General features: G+C 43.4%; 1 protein-coding gene across 3 annotated transcripts in view; it reads right to left on the bottom strand.

Annotated features, from left to right (window-relative positions):
- Positions 1-23,575, bottom strand: part of LOC112217877 (serine/threonine-protein phosphatase 2A 56 kDa regulatory subunit gamma isoform) — a 41,255-nt gene that overhangs the window by 11,443 nt on the left and 6,237 nt on the right. For 2 of the 3 annotated variants that reach the window (XM_024378475.2, XM_024378476.2), the window contains exon 4: positions 5,734-5,933. In XM_024378475.2, the coding sequence (XP_024234243.1) occupies positions 5,734-5,933 (200 nt within the window). Of the gene's footprint in view, positions 1-5,733; positions 5,934-11,786; positions 11,983-23,575 lie in introns of those variants that run through there. The other variant, XM_024378477.2, reaches the window with a different exon arrangement.

Genomic DNA, 23,575 nt, shown 5'->3' with positions numbered 1-23,575 from the left:
GTGTCAGCGGGTTCTTTAGATTGGTAGTGACAACAAAAAACGTGGTAGTATCTTATGAATCAGTACTACGGTATCCTAAAATGTTGGTATCAGTATCATAAGTACCATGAGGTTTTGATACCATGATATTACCCTGGTACCGGTATACCATGCAACACTAGTCTATATAGATCATTTGCTTTACTGACAATATTGCAATGTTAAACCGATTCAGACGTTTAAATCTACAAATGTTTGACGTATAACGGCTGAGAGTAGTCGTGATCCAGGAAAGTCAAGCATAGATGAGCATGACTCAATTTACTCTAAAAAGGTCCAAAGTAATGAAATAGCACGGGAGTGCCTAGTGCCTCAAAATGTATGCACTGAGGATGGGGGTGTGGAGCAGGGTAGAAGGCATATTAAAAAACACCCTTTGTTTCATGTGTATTGTGAATACAACTAAGTATAAGAGAACAGTACAGATGTCCAGCCGACCTCTTCACCCATCAGGCTGCATCTCCTTGATCATTTACATATTCATAAATTAAAAACCTTTTCAAATCAACACAGCCACAGACCAGTAGAACCAGAGAGAGGAGGATGTCAGGACCTTTAAGATTACATTTATCAGACCCCCCCAATGAGAAGCACATATTTTTGTTTTAACCAGCCGAAGCTACTCTTTTTGTTCACCTCTCCAAGCCAGCAGCATACCACCCTACATTCCAATGTTGGCTTGCCTCTGAAGCTAAGCAGGGTCAGTCCTGGTTGGTCCCTGGATGGGAGACCAGGTGCTGTTGGAAGTGGTGTTGGCAGACCAGTAGGGGGCACTCTTCTCTGGTCTAAGGAGATCCCAATGCCCCAAGGCATTGAAGGGTACATTGCACTGCATAGGATGCAGTCTTTCAGATGGGACGTTAAATGGATGTACTGACTCTCTGTGGTCATAAGAAAATCCCATGGCACTCATCATAAGAGTAGGTGTGTTAACCCCAGTGATAGGGCAGAATTCCCAACCTGGCCCCATTTCATCATCCACCTGATAGTTCATGTGTGGTGAGCGTTCTGGCACAAAATGGTTGCCGTGAGTGCCACACGGTGGTGGATGAGGAGAGTTTCTCTCCTTAAAGCGCTTTGAGTACCTCAGTTTGTAGAAAAGCGCTATACAATTCCCATTCATTCTCACCTTTCAGATGACGACCCCCCCCAGCAGGTTGAGTTAAAATGCACTCACTTGACTGAATTATCAATGTAACATTTGTTTCTGATGCTGTAACAATAATGCACTTATCAATTGGGCGCCCCCTCAAAGAGCCACCCATCGTGGTCTATCTAACCATAAAGAACACACCCTTTAGAGTCCGCCTCGTCCACACTTTGATGTTAAAAGCAGTGAACACATCAAAGTGAAAGACTCAGGAAGGGGAGAACTAAAGTAAACCAAGAGTATATTCTTATGCTGATTTGGCAGGGGCCTTGCATTTTCTGCTGCACTGATCAAATAGAGGCAGGATCAGGAGAATGAAGGGACATTTGCACCTTGATCATCCTTGGTTTACTGCTTTGATAAACATCAAAGCCTGTTTTAATTCAGACCTGGCTGGCTGGCCGGCCGGCCGGCCGGCAGGCAGGCAGCACCACGACACATCACATCCCCAGCCATGTATATCTGTTACAGAGGTAGGTGAGCCCATGATGACGAAACCACAAAGGATGAGTTCAGATTTTCACACCAATCTGATTTCAGTCGTATGTGGCGTAACACAGATAGAGCCCATAGTGCTAGCCCTTGGCCGATGTCTAGCTAGGTAGACAATAGGCCTACTGCTAGCTGTACTATAGAATAACAAAGTCAGCCCCGCCTCTGACTCTGGGTAACAGATTCAAGTTCGGTGAGTGTAAAGCAGTTTCCACTCTCTGCAATGTCCTGGTTTCACAGAGTTCACCTGGAAGGGAATGGGACGCACCTATGCCTCAGGAACTAGAAAAGAAAACATCTAGCCTAACTAGAACTGAAATAACTTGAAGAATTTCTGCCAAAGGCACCCTCGACAAAAAATGAGACTGAGAAATGCGGAAACTTTGTGGTATGTGGAATATGCCATTTGAAAGCTTCTGTGACAACTTAATTGATTGAACTGGCTTATAGCTTTCATGACCACTTGATAGCAGGGTTATGAATTCACTCAAGCCAGAAAGACAGGCCTACACAAAATGGTTGTGTCTATGGACACTAAATGTGTTTGCAACAAACGTCAGAGGGTCGTCTTTGGTGACCATTAAAAGCAAGTTTGAGGACAATTTGGGATGTAACAAATGTAAAATGTTCCTTAATGTTTAAAAACATTTGTTAAAACGATAAGAAACATTGTTAAATCAATTACAAAATTCCACATCAATTTACAATACAGAATGGTTCGATTACGTATGTATGAACAACTAGGTCCGGGCGATGAAGTTATATCTACCACATCCCTTTACAGACAGATTACTGTAGATGCGGTGTCGATAGCGACAATTGATAACTTAAAAAAATTTAAAAAGTGCCGCATCAGGTCTGTACCTTTTCAGACAGTGCAGTCGTGGCCAAAAGTTGAGAATGAGACAAATATTAATTTCCACAAAGTTTGCTGCTTCAGTGTCTTTAGATATTTTTGTCAGATGTTACTATGGAATACTGAAGTATAATTACAAGCATTTCATAAGTGTCAAAGGCTTTTATTGACAATTACATTGATGCAAAGAGTCAATATTTGCAGTGTTGACCCTTTTTCAAGACCTCTGCAATCTACCCTAGCATGCTGTCAATTAACTTCTGGGCCACATAGAATCTGCACACAATTGCAAGTCTATCGCCAGTCCTGCATGATGTAATAATGCTGTGAAATTGTGAACATTTTAATACCATTTTAGTGTTAGAAATTTTTAAAAATACATGTCTCTTTGCTAATAAGCTAATTTTTGTTTCATTTTAATTGAATACTTAACTTAGAAAATCGAAAAACATCAGTCACCTTTTGCATTCCCTAAGAAGATGCAGACACTAGAGGTGCTAAATCAAGTTAACACTCCATCCCCTGCCAACTTAACAATTTTAGACAAGAGAAATGACCAAAAAAACAGTGGGTAATTTGGGATATGCTTTGGGATGGCAGCCCATTCTTGCATAATCAATGCTTGGAGTTTGTCAGAATTTGTGGGTTAAAAAAATAGATGTTCTGTTCCCCGAGCCACTTAGTTATCACTTTTGCCTTATGGCAAGGTGCTCCATCATGCTGGAAAAGGCATTGTTCGTCACCAAACTGTTCCTGGATGGTTGGGAGAAATTGCTCTCAGAGGATGTGTTGGTGCCATTATTTATTTCATGGCTGTGTTCTTCGGCAAAATTGTGAGTGAGCCCACTCCCTTGATTGAGAAGCAGTCTCAGGATGCTTTACTGTTGGCATGACAGGACTGATGGTAGCTTTTTTTTACGGATGCCCCAAACAATCGGAAAGGGGATTCAGAGACAATGACTTTATGCCAGTCCTCAGCAGTCCAATCCCTGTACCTTTTGCAGAATATCAGTCTGTCCCTGAGGTTTTCCTGGAGAGAAGTGGCTTCTTTGCTGCCCTTCTTGACACCAGGCCAACCTCCCCAAAAGTCTTCACTGTGCGTGCAGATGCACTCACACCTGCCTGCTGCCATTCCTGAGCAAGCTCTGTACTAGTGGTTACCCGATCCCGCAGCTGAATCAACTTTAGGAGACGGCCATGGCGCTTGCTGGACTTTCTTGGGCGCCCTGAAGCCTTCTTCACAACAATTGAACCGCTCTCCTTGAAGTTATTGTTGATCCGATAAAAGGTTGATTTATGTGCAATCTTACTGGCAGCAATATCCTTGCCTGTGAAGCTCTTTTTGTACAAAGCAATGATAACGGCACGCGTTTCCTTGCGGGTAACCATGGTTGACAGAGGAAGAACAATGATTCCAAGCACCACCCTCCTTTTGAAGCTTCCAGTCTGTTATTCGAACTCAATCAGCATGACAGAGTGATCTCCAGCCTTGTCCTCATCAACACTCAAACCTGTGTTAATGAGAGAATCACTGACGATGTCAGCTGGTCCTTTTGCGGTAGGGCTGAAATGCAGTGGAAATGTTTTTGGGGGATTCAGTTCATTTGCATGGCAAAGAGTGATTTTGCAATGAATTGCAATTCATCTGATCACTCTTCATAACATTCTGGAGTATATGCAAATTGCCATCATACAAACTGAAGCAGCAGACTTTGGGAAAATTAATGTGTCATTCAAAACCTTTGGCCACGACTGTAGAATTCTGCTTCGGCGTAAAAATGTTCTGTATTTTTTCCCTGACAACAATAGACGCTGCTGTGTTATTTATGCAGTTTAATGGTATGGTAGCTAGATGTGTCTTATACTAAAATGTATTGGTAAGTCACGGTATTTAACAAACTTTAAAGTACTTTTTTAGGAGTGAGTAGCCGGCTTCGCGCAGTAGCTCGAGATTATGATTGACAGTTCTGGTTGCCTAGTGATGGAAGCAGTAATTCCTTTAAAAGACAAGTAAATGTCAGTTCATCTCACCAGAGAAGGTTTTGTGTGGGCATTTAAAAAAAAATATATATATATATATATATATAGTGTAGACTACCCTAACAGACAAACATGCTGCAGCGCTTTCAAGGGGCCACATTCCATTGTCTGAAAAGCGTAATCAAAACAGGCTACTGGTATTGTGATTTCATATGAGGCAAAAAAAACACAGTAGGCTACGCTTGGAGGCTATACCAGTTATAATGTTAACATGGGCATTTTGAAATACTGACTATGGTTTTCAATAATGTAAAATGTATAAAACATATATTACAATAACCAACTAAGATATGCCAAATAAAATATCTCCAGCTCGGGGCTCCAACTATGCATTTGGTTTGCGAAATTGTTAGCTAAGTAGCTAGCTTGCAAGATCAAGCTGTTTTCCTTTTACAGCAGAGAATCAAATCGCCTCCTGGATCAAGATCCCTGCTGCTTACAATTGTTTTGTGCGAAGATAATATGTATTTTTACGGTCTATATTATGGTCTGGAAACAAATGGCGCTTCTTGTGTATCAAGGTCAGGATATGAAGATCCGGATACCGCCCAACCCTAGAGTAGACTACCCCATGCTCGCGAGACTGGCCCAAAACCGTAGGTGCCAGAATAGGCTAGGATATTCTGTTCGCAACAGACCGAAGTCTGCACACCGCTAGCCAAGAGACAGAGCAGGCAGGCTAGCATGTGAGAGAGGCAGGAGAAGGCAGGCCAGCACGAGAGAGAGAGGCAGGCATGCGGCCATATGTTAAGATAATCTATAAACACAGAAAACAATATGTTTTTATATCTGAACTGTGATTTTCTGTTAATTAAAAAAAATGTTTTTCAGTTAAGGGCATATTTGTTTACCATTACGGGTCCCAACTTCGTTTTAACATTTTAACTTTTAAACGTTCACACCCCTAAGGACAATACATCAATGTGACCAGAGGGCCTTCTCCACTGACCTATGTGCACCACACAATAAACGGAAGAAGAAAAACATCATGAAGGTGTAGAAGGGTTGAAAAACCAGGAACCAAAAATAAGCAAAACAGGTCCAAAAGAGGGAGGGAGTACTAACAAACACTTTTCTTTCCCTTTTATGTTTAAAAATGTTTTGGGACAGTGCACAAATAATTACGACCAAGGCATTATTCACTGTGTCTACTGACCACGTGCACCACCTCTGGGTAGATGGGCTCTGTGATGACGTTCCTGTTGTGGGTGATGTACTCCACCATCTCGCTGAGTGCTGCCCGCTTCACCTCCTTCCATTTCAGGTCGCTCAGAGGGTCCGACAGAAAGTCAAACAGGACGCAGCACTGACGCAGCTTCTGGACAAACAACTTTTCCTGCTCTGCCGGAGGGACATCTGGGAGGGGAGAGATGAGTCAGATTCATTATCCACACAAGGAAATTCATTTTCACTGCTTGACAAAATACACAGAATAAAGACAAAGGCAAAATAACCAAAAATCCAGCCACTTAACTAGAGAATGAGTGAGTGAAAAAAAATACACACAAAAGAGAAAAAAAAAAAAAAGAGTATCAGACACTGATGCTCCTGATTACAGAGCCTACTGAACAAATACAAATGTCAATTCAATTCAGGCTCAGGGGCACAGAGCGTGGCAGCCATAAAATAAACATTAACATCGAAATATCTGCTCATGAAGGCTCACTCAGATACACTACATGATCAAAAGTATGTGGAACATCTCATTACAAAATCTAGGGCATTAATGTGGAGTTATTGCAGCATTCGCCACTGACGTTGGGCGAATAGGCCTGGCTCGCAGTCGGCGTTCCAATTCATCCCAAAGGTGTTCGATGGGGTTAAGGTCAGGGCTATGTGCAGGCCAGTCAAGTTCTTCCACAACTCAACAAACCCATTTCTGTATGGACCTCACTTTGTGGAAGGGGGCATTGTCATGATGAAACCGTAAATGGGCTTCCCCAAACTGTTGCCACTAAGTTGATGGCACAGAATTGTCTAGAATGTCATTTTATGCTGTAGTGTTAAGGTTTCCCTTCACTGGAACCTAGCTCGAAACATGAACAGCTCCAGACCCTTATTCCTCCACCAAACTTTAGTTTGCACTATGCATTCAGGCAGGTAGCGTTCTCCCAGATTTGTCCGTCGGACTGCCAGATGGTGAAATGTGACTCATCACTCCAGAGAACACGCATATCCACTGCGCCACAGTCCAATGGCAGCGAGCTTTACACCACTCCAGCCAACAGTTGGCATGGTGATCTTAGGCTTGTGTGCGGCAGCTCGGACATGGAAACCCATTTCATGAAGCTCCCCACGACCAGTTCTGATGACATTGTTTCCAGGGGCAGTTTAAACTCAGTAAGTGTTACAACCAAGGACAGATTTTTTTTGCGCTACAGCACTTGGTGGTCCCGTTCTGTGAGCTCGTGTGGTCTACCACTTTGACTGAGTCGTTGTTGCTCCCAGACCTTTCCACTTCACAATAACAGCACTTACTCACTAGCAGGGCAGACATTTGACAAACTGACTTCTTGGAAAAGGTGACATCCTATGACTGTGCCACATTGAAAGTCACAGCTATTCAGTAAGGCCATTCTACTGCCAATGTCTATGGAAAATGCATGGCGGTGTGCTTGATTTTATACACCTGTCAGCAAAAGGTATGGCTGAAATAGCCAAATCCACTCATTTAAAGGGGTGTCCACATACTTTTGTATATAGTGTAGCTAGCGAGCTCATCACGCATCATTGCCGTGTGCACTGTGCATGCGATGATTGACCACAACCTGACAGAAATCAATATTTAGAAGCAGCCAGCTTCATACACTAGGCCTACATGACAATTCCAATCTGAAGAGAAAACAAATGCAGTCTAACAAAGCTCTCCGACGGTGCATTCTGGTAAACCACTCAGAATGTTTCTTTTAACCTGTGTTAGGTACACAAACGCTATTAGTTTAAAAATGATTTATAAATGAGTGCCTTTCATTTTTTTGTTGCAAGTTTGTCGGTCAGTTCAACCAAGATCAAAACTACTACCACTACCTGCACACTAGGTCACCACTGAAGCAGGAGAGAGAAAGGACTTTGGATCAGGGGCCATATACACAAAGCATATTTGACAAAGATGGTGGTATATACTGACAAGATACTGGAGTCACCGCTCTTACAATGGGTTAAATGTTCCTAAAGACCAAAGGCAGGCGGGAACATTCTGGCCAATGAGAAGGCAGAAACTCAGATATAAAATTGTTTCTCAAAGATGGAGGAAAAACTATGCTCGCATGATGGGTACCCTAACCATGGCTGGTTAGCTGAGACTTAAACATTCATTTTGGTTCCCAGAACTAAAACCTTGGCTTTAGCTCAGCGAGATATTGCTGTCTTGAGTTCAATACCTTACCTGGTCAGGTACATTGGTGCTAAGGATGGCATCTATACAGACATGCTGGATTTAAGCCCTTATAAATCATTTCTGATAGGTTAATTTGTACATTGAGGGTTTTATCTATTTTAACAAACCTTTATTTTTTTTTTTACTTTTGTATTGTATATTGCTTTTTATATAAGCCCTTGGGCTTCCAACCACATCCACTTCATTATCAATTTTTTTGGGGGGGTGGATATTTTCTTCAAACTGCATTGTTGGTTAAGGGCTTGCAAGTAAGCATTTCACCTGTTGTAGTCAGCGCATGTGAGAACATGTGATTTGTATTTTTTTAATCTTTGTTTATCACTTGTTTTTTGGTGCAAATAAATGATATGTTAAACCTACAAAACCACTGAGAAGGACAACCTCCACCAGTATCATCCCACCAAACACACAACCTTATGAGTGAAACACTGCCTGGCTCTCAGACTTTTAGTTGCCACAGCATGACCAAGAGTGTGTCCCAAACAGAACCCTATTCCCTATGTAGTGTGCTACTTTGACCATAGGTCATTCGGGACGAAGCACCAGAGAGAATCCTACAGAAAAGGTTGAGGAAACAGGGACGAGGGCTGTTGTTCATATAGCACAGCAAATCATAGCACAGCAAAATTCACCAAACTTGCTGATTGTCCAAACTGGACAATTCTATATAGGCCTAAACCTGTATGGTTTTTTAAAAAGTAACTACCTGATTTGGAAGCCCAGTGCTAACACGACCCCTCTTCTTCATTATCCCCTGTTGCATAACACTGCTCCTGCTGTGGAACATGCCTGTGTCAGGAGTGTTCAGACACGTTGTTGCTCTAACATGCATGTCCCATTATCCACTCCTCCATGCCTACCCTACCCCAGTCCTAGTGCCATTACACAACAGCCCTAGGGTTTCCCATCATGCCTAAAATATTAAAGGGAGGTGTACCCCACACACACCTGACACAGTGTATGTGTGCATGGGCTCATGCCCTTATTGCCTCCACAGACATTTACAAGTTAAGAGAAAGCATCTGAACATTCGCTATGGGTGTAAAACAGGGCACAGATTCAGGATCAGCTTCATCATACCTCCCAGTGAACACAAGCACATCTGAAGGGTTGATGCACAGACCCGGACTCAGCCAAGGCAAAACGGTTCTTGCAATTGTGTGTCAAGAAGGGCCTACTTAATGCTTTAGGACAAGCTGAAAGTGTGAACTGCTTTGCCTAAACCAACTGCTTTGAATGTTTGCACGATTTTTATGCTAAATAATAGCATGAATGCATTTCTCATAACTAGGCCTAGTAACACCAGTGTTTCCCATAGGATTGTTTTCAGCAGTGGTGGTAAAGGGAGGAGGGGGGGGGGGTGCTACTAGCGCTAACGTAATGACATGCTAGCTGTTGCCATAGACTTCCAGTCAATGACTATCCATTTAAAAGTGTATCTCGCCAGAAATAGACAGTATTCCAAACATTAAGAACATCTTTCTAATATTGGAGTTGCGCACACCCCCTTTTGCCCTCAACAGCCTCAATTCGTCGGGGCATGTACTCAACAAGGTGTCGAAAGCGTTCCACAGGGATGCTGGCCCATGTTGACTCCAATGCTTCCAACACTTGTGTTAAGTTGGCTGGGTGTCCTTTGGGTGGTGGACCATTCTTGATACACAAGGGAAACTGTTGAGCGTGAAAAACCCAGCAGTATTACAGTTCTTGACAAAAACCGGTGCACCTGGCACCTACTAACATAGCCCATTCAAAGGCACTGACCGAAAAAATAACATTATCTTCCAGCTGATGGCACAACTCGAGTTGCACCGCATTATTTATGTCTCATGCACAAATTCATGTTGTTACTCCTATGAACAAAGGAAGTTAAATTTAACGATAGTGAAGACCTAAGCCAATAATAATAATAATAATAATAATAGCATAAACCTATCGATACACATTCCTACTTATGCATTGCAACGGCAGAGCTGGTTGAAGTAGGGAGAACAAGCTTTTTATGGATTATATAAAGTGTGAAAGTAAATCACCCAAAAACAGCAGCTCTTTATTGTATTCACTGACGGTCTCTAGTTAAGGTTAGAAAAGTTTTGAAATTTCATAGTATTTAGTGCGCTCGACGAATCTTTATTTTACAGGTTACTGTATGATAATCTGAGACATCCGATAGGCCTAGCGCTGGCCAATAGGTGCACTTACTTGCTCCCCATGCCCGCCAGGAAGGCAGAGTTTGCTCCTTTAGATACACAAAACGATAAAAAAAAAAAAAAAATGGGAACACTTCGCCTACCCGGCGCTCAGGGCAGCTGAATCCGGTGCACCACCCCCCCCCCGTTAAAAAAAAGGAAATCAAGGCTTTATTGTTTGGCTATTGACTGGTTGGTGACCACTTACCTACACTGATTGAAGTGGATTTAACAAGTGCCATCAATAAGGGATCATAGCTTTCCCCTGGATTCACCTGGTCAGTCTATCATGGAAAGATGTCCTTAATGTTTTGAATACAGTATATTTTGAAGCGATGCCGAGGTCCAACGCTGCTAAATGAAGAGTGGAAACACTGAACACAAGTCTACACCTCTAAGCCAAAATGGTAGTGTCACTCCTACAGTGTCTCAGCAGACTTCTCACAACAGTGCCAGAGGCCATTAGCTTTTATGGAGATTTGAATGACAGCTGATGCATAATACATTGCCAGAAATAATGTCATGACAACAATATGCAGCAGCAGGTCACAGGTGTCTTGGCAAAATCTATGTGCATAATAATACGAGACTGTGGCCATTGGGACAATACAGTACGGTTTCCATAAAAATGCACTCGTTTTGCAATCAGGAAACCGTAGTTTCTTCACTATTAGTAAAAACAGAACACCAAACAATGTATATTCAATGACTAGTGTCTGCTACTGTTGTACTAATTTGGTCCTTAAAGCTACAGCTTAAAACAGAAGATGTATGAAACAGATTTCCTTCAGTAGTGGTTGCACATTTGTCTGTTTTAAAGCTACACATTTTGCCATGGGGCAGAGAGAACATTTGACCTTTTTAAAGCCATTTTCCTGCAATTCTACATATTTTGCCATGGCTTATGCTGTGTTCTTATTCTATCGGAGTGACTCAAACATAGCTGATTAGTTTTAAATTTGTTTTTATAAACAATGGTTGTTAGTTCTCAAGATGATCCCATTTAAAAATATGTAGCTCCATTATCTGTTCTACATACTTTATATATCTGGTTATAGTTTACACTGAAATAATTTTACCATCCCAAAAAATATTTTTTTTAAATGTAGTCATATTTTCGGGAGCGGCAACAACTAAATTAATATAGGGAAAACACATCCATCTCCACTGCGAGGGACAGAGTAAAGCAAAAGGGCTCTGGGTGACACCAAACACACAAACGACTGTGACCTCACATCCTTTGACATCAGCAGTCTTGGTGGGGGATGGTAGAGGCAGAAGGCAGTAAAACTAGCCCCCTTCCCCTCCCTTTCTCCCACACTGAGCTATGCAATGCACTAGCAAAAACCTTCCTTTATTGCCTACGACAAAAACAATCTTCACTTGCTCCAAAAACTCCCCAGACAGTAGATAAGACACCTTTCCCTGCCGCCTCCTAGAGTAGTCTCAAACCCTTTATATCCGCAAAGCACATTAAAACAGCTACAGATGGTAAATGTCAACATTTTTGCCCACCTCCCCTAGCGTGCGCGCGCGCGCACACACACACACACACACACACACACACACACACACAACCAGATATAAGAAAGAGAAAAGAAATAGCCAGCTAGCATTGCTCACCTCTGAAATGCATGAGGGCCACGGGCTGAAAAGGCCCATTTGAGCTCGGTGCATCCAGAACCATGACGCTGGCAGCACTAGTGCCTGTCAACATCTAAGGGCTGGGGTAGAGGAGAGGGTAGCACAGGCTAAGGTGAGGAGCCAGCCTCCATTTTAACACCAAACACTCCGAGCAGAAAATGAAACTCTGCTGCAGTTGGAGGGAACAGGCTAGTTTGTGATGTCATCACTCTACGGAGTCTGATTGGCCAACCTGGGTCACATGGGGCAGGCTGTCAGAATGCATAAGCATGAGGCAGGTCGAGGGGATTTGCTGGTGGGCTGGGGAAGAGGCGGGACCTTTGCAGTGATTGGAGCAGACCCAGGAGGTCTGGCTAACAACCTCAGTGGGAAAGATGACTGAAGCTCTGAAAACCTTACCCCTCATCTCTTTTCCTTCTCTGTCTCACACAAACATCTACCCTGTCCCCGCACCTATTACAATAAATGGCATTCCCATCAGAAAGAGCAATGTAAATAAATCAAGACTTTCAGACAAAGTAACCCCCTACAAACGAACAGTGTAGGATCGGTCTAAAAGGCTACACATTATCACCCGCCTTATCTTGGCTCTAGGAAAAGCACAGACAGTCCATTGATACTTTATACAACGTACAGTAGGTCAGATATATACACACCTATTGTTAGGCTGCATCTTATCTCTGGCTCACAACAACAATAAGAGGATACATAATGACAGTGATTGATGAAAGACGTGAAAAATAGCAAAACACTTGAAGGCATTGACTATCATTCAGTAAAATCGGAGGTCCCGTGTGGGTGCGTGCACATACAGATGGCCCAGGTGTAAGAAACAGGAAGCCACAGTTATAACACAGGAAGCTAGTGAGCAAATGTTCTGCCTCAGCTGCTCTCAGAGTGAGCAGTTACATCACTAACACCAGCACAACAGGCAGACACACGGCGCGCACAAAACCACTATGGCTCACATTCTTCTCTTGCTCTTAGTCGTGTATGCATGTCAGACCTTTATGCTTGATAAGACAATGACAGGAGCGTAGACTGACTAACCATGTTCGTTGTAAAGAGCAGGGACACATAGGATTGCCTACCTGTCACCAGCCAAGAGTAATTAGCACCTCTGAACAGTGTCAGTAGTCAAGCTCTTTAGTTCACACCGCAAAGACCATGAGTGTTAACTTCTCTAGGATAGGGGGCAGCATTTAGAATTTTGGATGAAAAGCATGCCCAATTTAAACTGCCTGCTACTCATCCCCAGAAGATAAGCTATGCATATTATTAGTAGAGATGGATAGAAAACAAAAGTTTCTAAAAACCGTTTGAATCAAGTCTGAGTATAACAGAACTTATGTAGCAGGCGAAACCCACGAGGACAAACAATTCTGAGATTTTTTTTTTTTTTTTGTCACCCTCTTTTCAATGAGTTCATTGGGAATCCAGATTTCCAAAAGACTTGCTTGCAGTTCCTACCGCTTCCACTAGAGGTCACCAGGTCTTAAATTGGTTGAGGTTATTCCTTTGTGGAATGAAGTACGGCCACCTTGAACGAGGGTCACTTCATGTGTACTGTTTGATAGAGGCGCATGACCAGAAAGCATGCTTCAGTTTGTTTTCTTCCTGTATTGAACACAGCTCATCCAGTCTTCAATCTGATCAATTATTTACTTTAAAAAATACCCAAAGCTGTATTACAAAAGTAGTTTGAGATGTTTACAGCTAACTTCTGAGATATTTTGTCATCACTTTGCACAAGTTGGAACCGGTGTTTTTCTGGATCAAACACGCCAAATCAATGGACATTTTGGATATAAATGGACGGAATTAAATCGAACAAAAGGACCATTTGTGATGTTTATGGGACATATTGGAGTGCCAACAGAAGAAGCTCGTCAAAGGCATGATTCATATTTTAATTTATGCGGTTCAACCCCTGTAGGGTTGAAATGTTCTCTTTTGTTTACTTTGGTGCTATCCTCAGATAATAGCATAGTTTGCTTTCGTCAAAAAGCCTTTTTGGAATCTGACATGTTGGCTGGATCCACAACACGTGTAGCTTTAAGTTGGTATCTTACATGTGATTTCATGAAAGTTTGATTTTTATAGGAATTTGGCACTCTGCATTCTCTCTGGCTTTTGGCCAAGTGTGACACTACCGTCCCACATATCCCAGAGAGGATAAGGTCTAGATTCCAATGTTAGTTAGCTAGCTAGATGTGCCAATGTTGCTATTTTGTAGAAAGTCCTTTTTGAAAGAGATGGCCACAGCTAGAAAAATATCAAATGACGAACAATGTAATTCTCTCCATAATCCCATACTGCCACTGCCAGCCCATAGCGACATTTTTAGCTAGCGCTAGCATATTTGCTAGCTAGCACAACATAGGTATTGAGCTAAGGACACTGCAATAACAGACATTGTGATTGAATTATAATGGAAATACTAACTACAGTGGTTAGCTAGCTAGGAGGAAGAATTTCAAATCACATTTTATTAGTCACATGCTGTAAGGTTGTAAACGGTGTAAACCGTACAATGAAATGCTTACTTTACGAGCCCCTAACCAACAATGCAGTGAAAAAGAATATGGATAAGGAGAAGAAATAAAAGTACAAAGTAAAAGAGCAGCAGGAAAATAACAATAGCGGGACTATGATTCACCGAACAATATTTTTAAAATACTTAAAATTCTAATTTCAGTCTCCTCCATCTCCACTAACCGAAGCAAATTGTATGGATTTTTTTCCTATTAACAATGTAAAATTAACATCTGTACAGAAAGACAGATGAAGGCCACATTAGAGGAGGAATTTCTTGATGCAATTAAAGCCTTTAAGTCTGGGAAAACTCCAGGGATGGATGGCATACCAGTGAAAGTATATCAAAAACAAAGTTTGATATATTCAGAAGACCGTTATTAGCATGTTTTAACCACTCCTACATAAACGGTGGATTCAGACATGCAAAAAGGTCTGATATTACTGAAACAGGATCCAAGTGGTATATAAACTCAGCACAAAAATAACCCTTTTACAAGACCCTGTTGACCCTGTCTTTCAAAGATAATTCATAAAAATCCAAATAACTTCACAGTTCATTGTAAAGGGATTAGACAGTTTCCCAAGCTTGTTCAATGAACCATAAACCATTAATGAACATGCACCTGTGGAACGGTTGTTAAGACACTAACAGCTTACAGACGGTAGGCAATTAAGGTCACAGTTATGAAAACTTAGGACACTAAAGAGGCCTTTCTACTGACTCTGAAAAACACCAAAAGAAAGATGCCCAGGGTCCCTGCTCATCTGTGTGAACGTGCCTTAGGCATGCTGCAAGGAGGCATGAGGACTGCAATGTTGCCAGGGCAATAACTTGCAATGTCCGTAATGTGAGACGCCTAAGACAGCGCTACAGGGAGACAGGACGGACAGCTGATCGTCCTCGCAGTGGCAGACCACATGTAACACCTGCACAACAGCTGCCCGAGTTACACCAGGAACGCACAATCCCGCCATCAGTGCTCAGACTTGGTGGAAGATTGGGGTAACATATCACAGTAAGAACTGGCATATCTGGTGCAGTCCATGAGGAGGAGATGCACTGCAGTACTTAATGCAGTTGGTGGCAACACCAGATATTGACTGTTACTTATGATTTTGACCCCCTCTTTGTTATTCCATTTCTGTTAGTCACGTCTGTGGAACATGTTCGGTTTATGTCTGTTGTTGAATCTTATGTTCATACAAATATTTACACATGTTGAGTTTGCTGAAAATAAATGCAGTTGACAGTGTGAAGTCATTTCTTTTTTTGCTGAGTTTATATAAGATCCAGTCCATTTAAAAAACAAAAAAAACAATTGGAGGCCTCTTACACTTCAGTGTTGCGATACAAACATTCTAGCCAAATACTTGGCTCATAAAATTAAAAAGGTTTTGTCAAGATATTATTCATCCTAATCAAACAAGTCTTTTTATTTCACCAGGTAGGCTAGTTGAGAACAAGTTCTCATTTACAACTTCGACCTGGCCAAGATAAAGCATAGCAGTGTGAACAGACAACATTTACACATGGAGTAAACAAGTCAATAACATAGTAGAGGGGGAGAAAAAAAATCTATATACACTCCAAAAAAAATAACGGGAAGACTAGAATAACACATCCTAGATCTGAATGAATGAAATATTCTTATTAAATACTTTTCTTTACATAGTTGAATGTGCTGACAACAAAAATCACACAAAAATGATCAATGGAAATCCAATTTATCAACCCATGGAGGTCTGGATTTGGAGTAACACTCAAAATTAAAGTGGAAAACCGCACTACAGGCTGATCCAACTTTGATGTAATGTCCTTAAAACAAGTCAATGAGGCTCAGTAGTGTGTGTGTGGCCTCCACGTGCCTGTATAACCTCCCTACAACGCCTGGGCATGCTCCTGATGAGGTGCGGATGGTCTCCTGAGGGATCTCCTCCCAGACCTGGACTAAAGCATCCGCCAACTCCTGGACAGTCTGTGGTGCAACGTGGCGTTGGTGGATGGAGCGAGACATGATGTCCCAGATGTGCTCAATTGGATTCAGGTCTGGGGAAGGGGCGGGCCAGTCCATAGCATCAATGCCTTCCTCTTGCAGGAACTGCTGACACACCCCAGCCACATGAGGTCTAGCATTGTCTTGCACTAGGAGGAACCCAGGGCCACCCGCACCAGCATATGGTCTCACAAGATGTTTGAGGATCTCATCTCGGTACCTAATGGCAGTCAGGCTACCTCTGGCGAGCACATGTGCGGCCCCCCAAAGAAATGCCACCCCACACCATGACTGACCCACCGCCAAACCGGTCATGCTGGAGGATGTTGCAGGCAGCAGAACGTTCTCCACGGCGTCTCCAGACTCTGTCACGTGCTCAGTGTGAACCTGCTTTCATCTGTGAAGAGCACAGGGCACCAGTGGCGAATTCGCCAATCTTGGTGTTCTCTGGCAAATGCCAAACGTCCTGCACGGTGTTGGGCTGTAAGCACAACCCCCACCTGTGGACGTCGGGCCCTCATACCACCCTCATGGAGTCTGTTTCTGACCGTTTGAGCAGACATGCACATTTGTGGCCTGCTGGAGGTCATTTTGCAGGGCTCTGGCAGTGCTCCTCCTGCTCCTCCTTGCACAAAGGCGGAGGTAGCGATCCTGCTGCTGGGTTGTTGCCGTCCTACGGCCTCCTCCACGTCTCCTGATGTACTGGCCTGTCTCCTGGTAGCGCCTCCATGCTCTGGACACTACGCTGACACACAGCAAACCTTCTTGCCACATCACGCATTGATGTGCCATCCTGGATGAACTGCACTACCTGAGCCACTTGTGTGGGTTGTAGACTCTGTCTCATGCTACTACTAGAGTGAAAGCACCGCCAGCATTCAAGTGACCAAAACATCAGCCAGGAAGCATAGGAACTGAGAAGTGGTTTGGTCACCACCTGCAGAACCACTCCTTTTTTGGGGGTGTCTTGCTAATTGCCTATAATTTCCACCTGTTGTCTATTCCATTTGCACAACAGCATGTGACATGTATTGTCAATCAGTGTTGCTTCCTAAGTGGACAGTTTGATTTCACAGAAGAGTGATTGACTTGGAGTTATATTGTGTGGTTTAAGTTTTCCCTTTATTTTTTTGAGCAGTGTACATTGTGTGCAAAAGGCATGAGGTAGGCAATAAATAGGCCATAGGAGTGAATAATTACAATTTAGCAGATTAACACTGGAGTGATAAATGATCAGATGAACATGTGCAGGGTAGAGATACTGGTGTGCTAAAGAGCAGAAAAGTAAATAAAACAGTATGGGGCTGAGGTTGGTAAATTGGGTGGGCTATATACCGATGGACTATGTACAGCTGCAGCGATCGGTTAGCTGCTCAGATAGCAGATGTTTAAAGTTGGTGAGGGAGATAAAAGTCTCCAACTTCAGCGATGTTTGCAATTCGTTCCACTCGCAGGCAGCAGAGAACAGGAAGGAAAGGCGGCCAAATGAGGTGTTGGCTTTAGGGATTGTTACGCACGCCTCTATGAAGAGGGAACGCAACACCCTGCTACAACTAGACTCTCCGTGAAGCGAAAAAGGTATGGACTGTAGGTGCAAGTAAGAATGAGGTACCGTTTACAAGGACTTTATTCCTTTACACGGTAATATGGGGAAAAGGGGCTGGACGGAACCAAAGCAAAGAAAGTAAATCTCAAAGCCCCCCCCCTCTCCTATCTTACCTGCCTACCCACTACTTACCTAATTTAGCACCACCTGGTGCCCTAACCAAAATACAAGGGGTGGTCCGCCCAGGTCTTACCTAGTGTGCCTAGACAGCGAATATGCTACGGGTATATGTATGCCCGCGGGCCTCTTGCCTAAGCACTCCCTAGGTGCCTTCCCCTTTCCCCCTGGGAACAAATGAAACAGAATATTAAACAATTTCAAACAAACTAAGAAACAAAAGGATGTCAAATAAGCTCTATCTGAGCAACAAACTCACAGAACATACCACTTTCCAGCAAAATCAACCGCTATCACAATCAAATCTCAGCAATCCCTACCTCCAGCAAAATCTCTACCTCCAAAAAGATCTAACAAATCTCTAACAAATCTACCTCCAGCAAAATCCTCTACAAAAAGAAAAAAAAAATCTCCTGAACAGAACACTGGCTTTTATATAGCTTCTGAAGGAATGGGGAATTGGAGACAGCTGTGTCTTGACGAGGGGGCGGGGTCAGCTCTCCAATTAGCCCTGGAGTCGACCAATCAGCTGCTTGAGGGATTTCAGGAAGCCATTTCCTGAAATAAACACATGCAAATACACAAACTACAACACATAATCTGGGGAACGTAACAGGGATGATCAGTGAGATACACCTGCTGGAGCGCGTGCTACGGGTGGGTGTTGCCATCATGACCAGTGAACTGAGATAAGGCGGAGCTTTACCTAGCATGGACTTGTAGATGACCTGGAGCCAGTGGGTCTGGCGACGAACATGTAGCGAGGGGCAGCCGCTAGAGCATACAGGTCGCAGTGGTGGGTGGTATAAGGTGCTTTAGTTACAAAGCGGACGGTACTGTGATAAACTGCATCCAGTTTGCTGAGTAGAGTGTTGGAAGCTATTTTGTAGATGACGTCGCCGAAGTCGAGGATCGGTAGGATAGTCAGTTTTACTAGGGTAAGTTTGGCGGCGTGAGTGAAGGATGCTTTGTTTGGATTGGAGATGTTTGATATGAGTCTGGACACCTAGGTACTTATAGATGTCCACATATTCTAGGTCGGAACCATCCAGGGTGGTGATGCTAGTTGGGCATGCGGGTGCAGGCAGCGAACGGTTGAAAAGCATGCATTTGGTTTTACTAGCGTTTAAGAGCAGGTGGAGGCCACGGAAGGAGTGTTGTATGGCATTGAAGCTCGTTTGGAGGTTAGATCGCACAGTGTCCAAGGAAGGGCCGGAAGTATATAGAATGGTGTCGTCTGCGTAGAGGTGGATCAGGGAATCGCCCGCAGCAAGAGCAACATCATTGATATAGAGAAAAGAGTCGGCCCGAGAATTGAACCCTATGGTACCCCCATAGAGACTGCCAGAGGACCGGACAACATGCCCTCCAATTTGACACACTGAACTGTCTGCAAAGTAGTTGGTGAACCAGGCAAGGCAGTCATTAGAAAGACCAAGGCCACTGAGTCTGCCGATAAGAATATGGTGATTGACAGAGTCAAAAGCCTTGGCCAGGTCGATGAAGACGGATGCACAGTACTGTCTTTTATCGATGGCGGTTATGATATCGTTTAGTACCTTGAGCGTGGCTGAGGTGCACCCGTGACCGGATCGGAAACCGGATTGCACAGCGGAGAAGGTACGGTGAGATTCGAGATGGTCAGTGATCTGTTTGTTGACTTGGCATTCGAAGGCCTTAGATAGGCAGGGCAGGATGGATATAGGTCTGTAACAGTTTGGGTCTAGGGTGTCTCCCCCTTTGAAGAGGGGGATGACCGCGGCAGCTTTCCAATCCTTGGGGGATCTCAGATGATACAAAGGAGAGGTTGAACAGGCTGGTAATAGGGGTTGCGACAATGGCGGACAGTTTCAGAAATAGAGGATCCAGATTGTCAAGCCCAGCTGATTTGTATGGGTCCAGGTTCTGCCGCTCTTTCAGAACATCTGCTATCTGGATTTGGGTAAAGGAGAAGCTAGGGAGGCTTGTTCGAGTAGCTGCGGGGAGGGGGGGTGAGCTGTTGGCTGAGGTTGGTGTAGCCAGGAGAAAGGCATGGCCAGCCATTTAGAAATGCTTTAAGTTCGATAAATCCGTGATAATCAGTGATGACCGTGTTACCTAGCCTCAGCTGGGAGGAGGTGCTCTTATTCTCCATGGACTTTAGTGTCCCAGAACCTTTTGGAGTTAGAGCTACAGGATGCAAATGTCTGCTTGAAAAAGCTGGCCTTTGCTGTGTCTTGGTTCATGACTTCCCTGAACAGTTGCATATCGCGGAGACTATTCGATGCTATTGCAGTCTGCCACAGGATGTTTTCGTGCTGGTCGAGGGCAGTCAGGTCTGGAGTGAACCAAGGGCTATATCTGTTCTTAGTTCTGCATTTTTTGAACGGAGCATGCTTGTCTAAGATGGTGAGGAAGTTACTTTTAAAGAATGACCAGACATCCTCAACTGACGGGGTGAGGTCAATATCCTTCCAGGATCCCCGGGCCAGGTCGATTAGAAAGGCCTGCTCACAGAAGTGTTTTAGGGAGCGTTTGACAGTGATGAGGGGTGGTCGTTTGACCGCGGATACAGGCAATGAGGCAGTGATCGCCGAGATCCTGATTGAAGACAGCAGAAGTGTATTTGGAGGGCAATTTGGTCAAGATAATGTCTATTAGGGTGCCCATGTTTACAGATTTAGGGTTGTATCTGGTGGGTTCCTTGATGATTTGTATGAGATTGAGGGCATCTAGCTTAGATTGTAGGACTGCCGGGGTGTTAAGCATATCCCAACATACCATATCCCAACAAACTCTGAAGCTAGATGGGGGGGGGCGATCAATTCACAGATGGTGTCCAGGGCACAGCTGGGAGCTGAGGGGGGTCGGTAGGAGGTGGCAACAGTGAGAGACTTATTTCTGGAGAGATTCATTTTTAAAATTAGAAGTTCGAACTTCTGTTTGGGCATAGACCTGGAAAGTATGACAGAACTTTGCAGGCTCTCTATGCAGTAGATAGAACTGCAGAAGGGGGAGGAGTTGCAATCTTGACGGAAAATTGTATAGTTGGGTATGGAAATCTCCAAATTTTTGGTGGCCTTCCTAAGCCAGGATTCAGACACGGCAAGGATCAGAGTGTGCTAAAGCAGTGAGTAAAACAAACTTAGGGAGGCGGCTTCTGATGTTGACATGCATGAAACCAAGGCTTTTTCGATCACAGAAGTCAACAAATGAGGGTGCCTGGGGACATGCAGGGCCTGGGTTTACCTCCACAACACCTGTGGAACAGAGAAGGAGTAGGATGAGGGTGCGGCTAAAGGCTATCAAAACTGGTCGCCTAGAGCGTTGGGGACAGGGAATAAAAGGAGCAGATTTATGGACGTGGTAGAATATATTCAGGGCATAATGTGCAGACAGTATGGTGGGGTGCAGCGGAGGTAAGCCAAGGCACTGGGTGATGGTAAGAGAGGCATCTCTGGACATGCTGGTTATAATGGGTGAGGTCACCGCATGTGTGGGAGGTGGGACAAAGGAGGTATCAGAGGTATGAGGAGTGGAACTAGGGGCTCCATTGTAAACTAAAACAATGATAACTAACCTGAACAACAGTTTACATTGACGATACATTGGAGATAATACAAGACATGTACTGGAAACAATAGAATACAATGACATATCTGGGAAAAAAGGCATGGTTTTCATAGCTGCTTTTGATAAAGACTTGAGTTTATATATATATATATATAAAATGCCTAGAATATATCAATTTTGTGGAATCTCTTAAAATGGGTTTAAGTATAGTAACCCTATGTAAAAAAAAAAAAATTTTTAAAAAGTAAATAATGGCTACATCTCAGTAAGTTTTAAACTGTTAAGAGGAGAAAAACAAGGTTGTCCACTATCAGCATATCTATTTATTGCCATCGAAATGTTAGCTGTTAAAATTAGATCCAACAATAACATTAAGGGATTAGAAATCCATGGCTTAAAAACAAAGGTTTCATGTTTCTATTAAAACCACAATTAGAATCCCTCCACAGCCTCAGAGGATCTAGATACTTTTGCTAACCTCTCTAGATTTAACCAAATTATGGTAAATGTACTACATTATATATTGGATCACAAAAAAAAGTTTACATTACTGTGTAGTTGACCAATAAAATGGTCTGACGGGGATGTTGACATACTCAGTATACTTATGACAGAAATCTCACTCCAATACATTTTTTATTGAAAGTTATTGCCATCAAAGGGGGGAGAAAAGAAAAAAGCCCTGATTAACTCTAGTCACCTCACAATTTACCTATTTGCTTATGGTTTTGCCTACACCTAGTGACCCACTTTTTCAATTATATGAACAAAAAAATATTATATTTGGAATGACAAGCCAGAAAAAATTAAAAGGGCCTATTAACATAACGAATATGAATTCAGAGGGCAGAAATCAGTCGTACAAAAGTTTCTCAAATCCAAAATGGTTCTCTAGTAAATTACTAAGAATGTCTCACCCCATGTGCAAAGGCAGGCCTTTTTCCCCCTTTATTCTGATTACACTTTCCGTTACTTGAAAACTAGATCTCCAAAATATCATTTTTTACAAACAAGGGGGGGTAGAAGCTGTTTAGAAGCCTCTTGTACCTAGACTTGGCGCTCCAGTACTGCTTGCTGTGCGGTAGTAGAGAGAACAGTCTATGACTAGGGTGGCTGGAGTCTTTGACAATTTCTCAGCCTGGTGTAGAGGTCCTGGATGGCAGGCAGCTTAGCCCCAGTGATGTACTGGGCTGTACTCACTACCCTCTGTAGTGCCTTGGGGTCGGAGGCCAAGCAGTTGCCATACCAGGCAGTTATGCAACTAGTCAGGATGCTCTCGATGGCGCAGCTGTAGAACCTTTTGAGGATCTGAGAACCCATGCCAAATCTTTTCAGTCTCCTGAGGGGGAACAGGTTTTGTCGTGCCCTCTTCATGACTGTCTTGGTGTGCTTGGATCATGTTAGTTTATTGGTGATGTAGACGCCAAGGAACTTGACTCTCAACCTGCTCCACTACAGCTCCGTCGATGAGCATGGGGGCGTGCACGGTTCTCTTTCCTGTAGTCCACTATCATCTCCTTCGTATTTACTGTTGTGTCTATTGCATCTGTGCACTTAACCAGCTACCATCCCATAACTTACATTGCACATGAAGTGTGACTGGCTCATGACATTTAACCGATATATGGAGAAAATTCCAAATTCCGGTCCCCACGTGGGGGTTTGTGCTCTCGGATTGAGGAAAGGGGGATACCTAGTCAGTTGTACAACAATGCATTCAACTGAAATGGGTCTTCATTTAACCCAACACCTCTGAATCAGAGAGGTGCAGAGGGCTGCCATAATTGACAGCCAAGTCTTCGGAGCTCGGGGAACAGTGGGTTAACTGCCATGCTCAGGGGCAAAACGACAGATTTTTACCTTGTCAGCTCGGGAATTTGATCCAGCAACATTTTGGTTACTGGCCCAACGCTCTAACCACTAGGCTACCTGCCGCCCATTGGTTCAAAGTCAAGTTGTTG

Source organism: Oncorhynchus tshawytscha, linkage group LG18 (assembly GCF_018296145.1).
Source record: "Oncorhynchus tshawytscha isolate Ot180627B linkage group LG18, Otsh_v2.0, whole genome shotgun sequence".
In the NCBI taxonomy this organism is placed as follows: Eukaryota; Metazoa; Chordata; class Actinopteri; order Salmoniformes; family Salmonidae; genus Oncorhynchus; species Oncorhynchus tshawytscha.
Note: the sequence above shows the minus strand (reverse complement) of the source record. Positions and strands in the feature narration are given on the sequence as shown.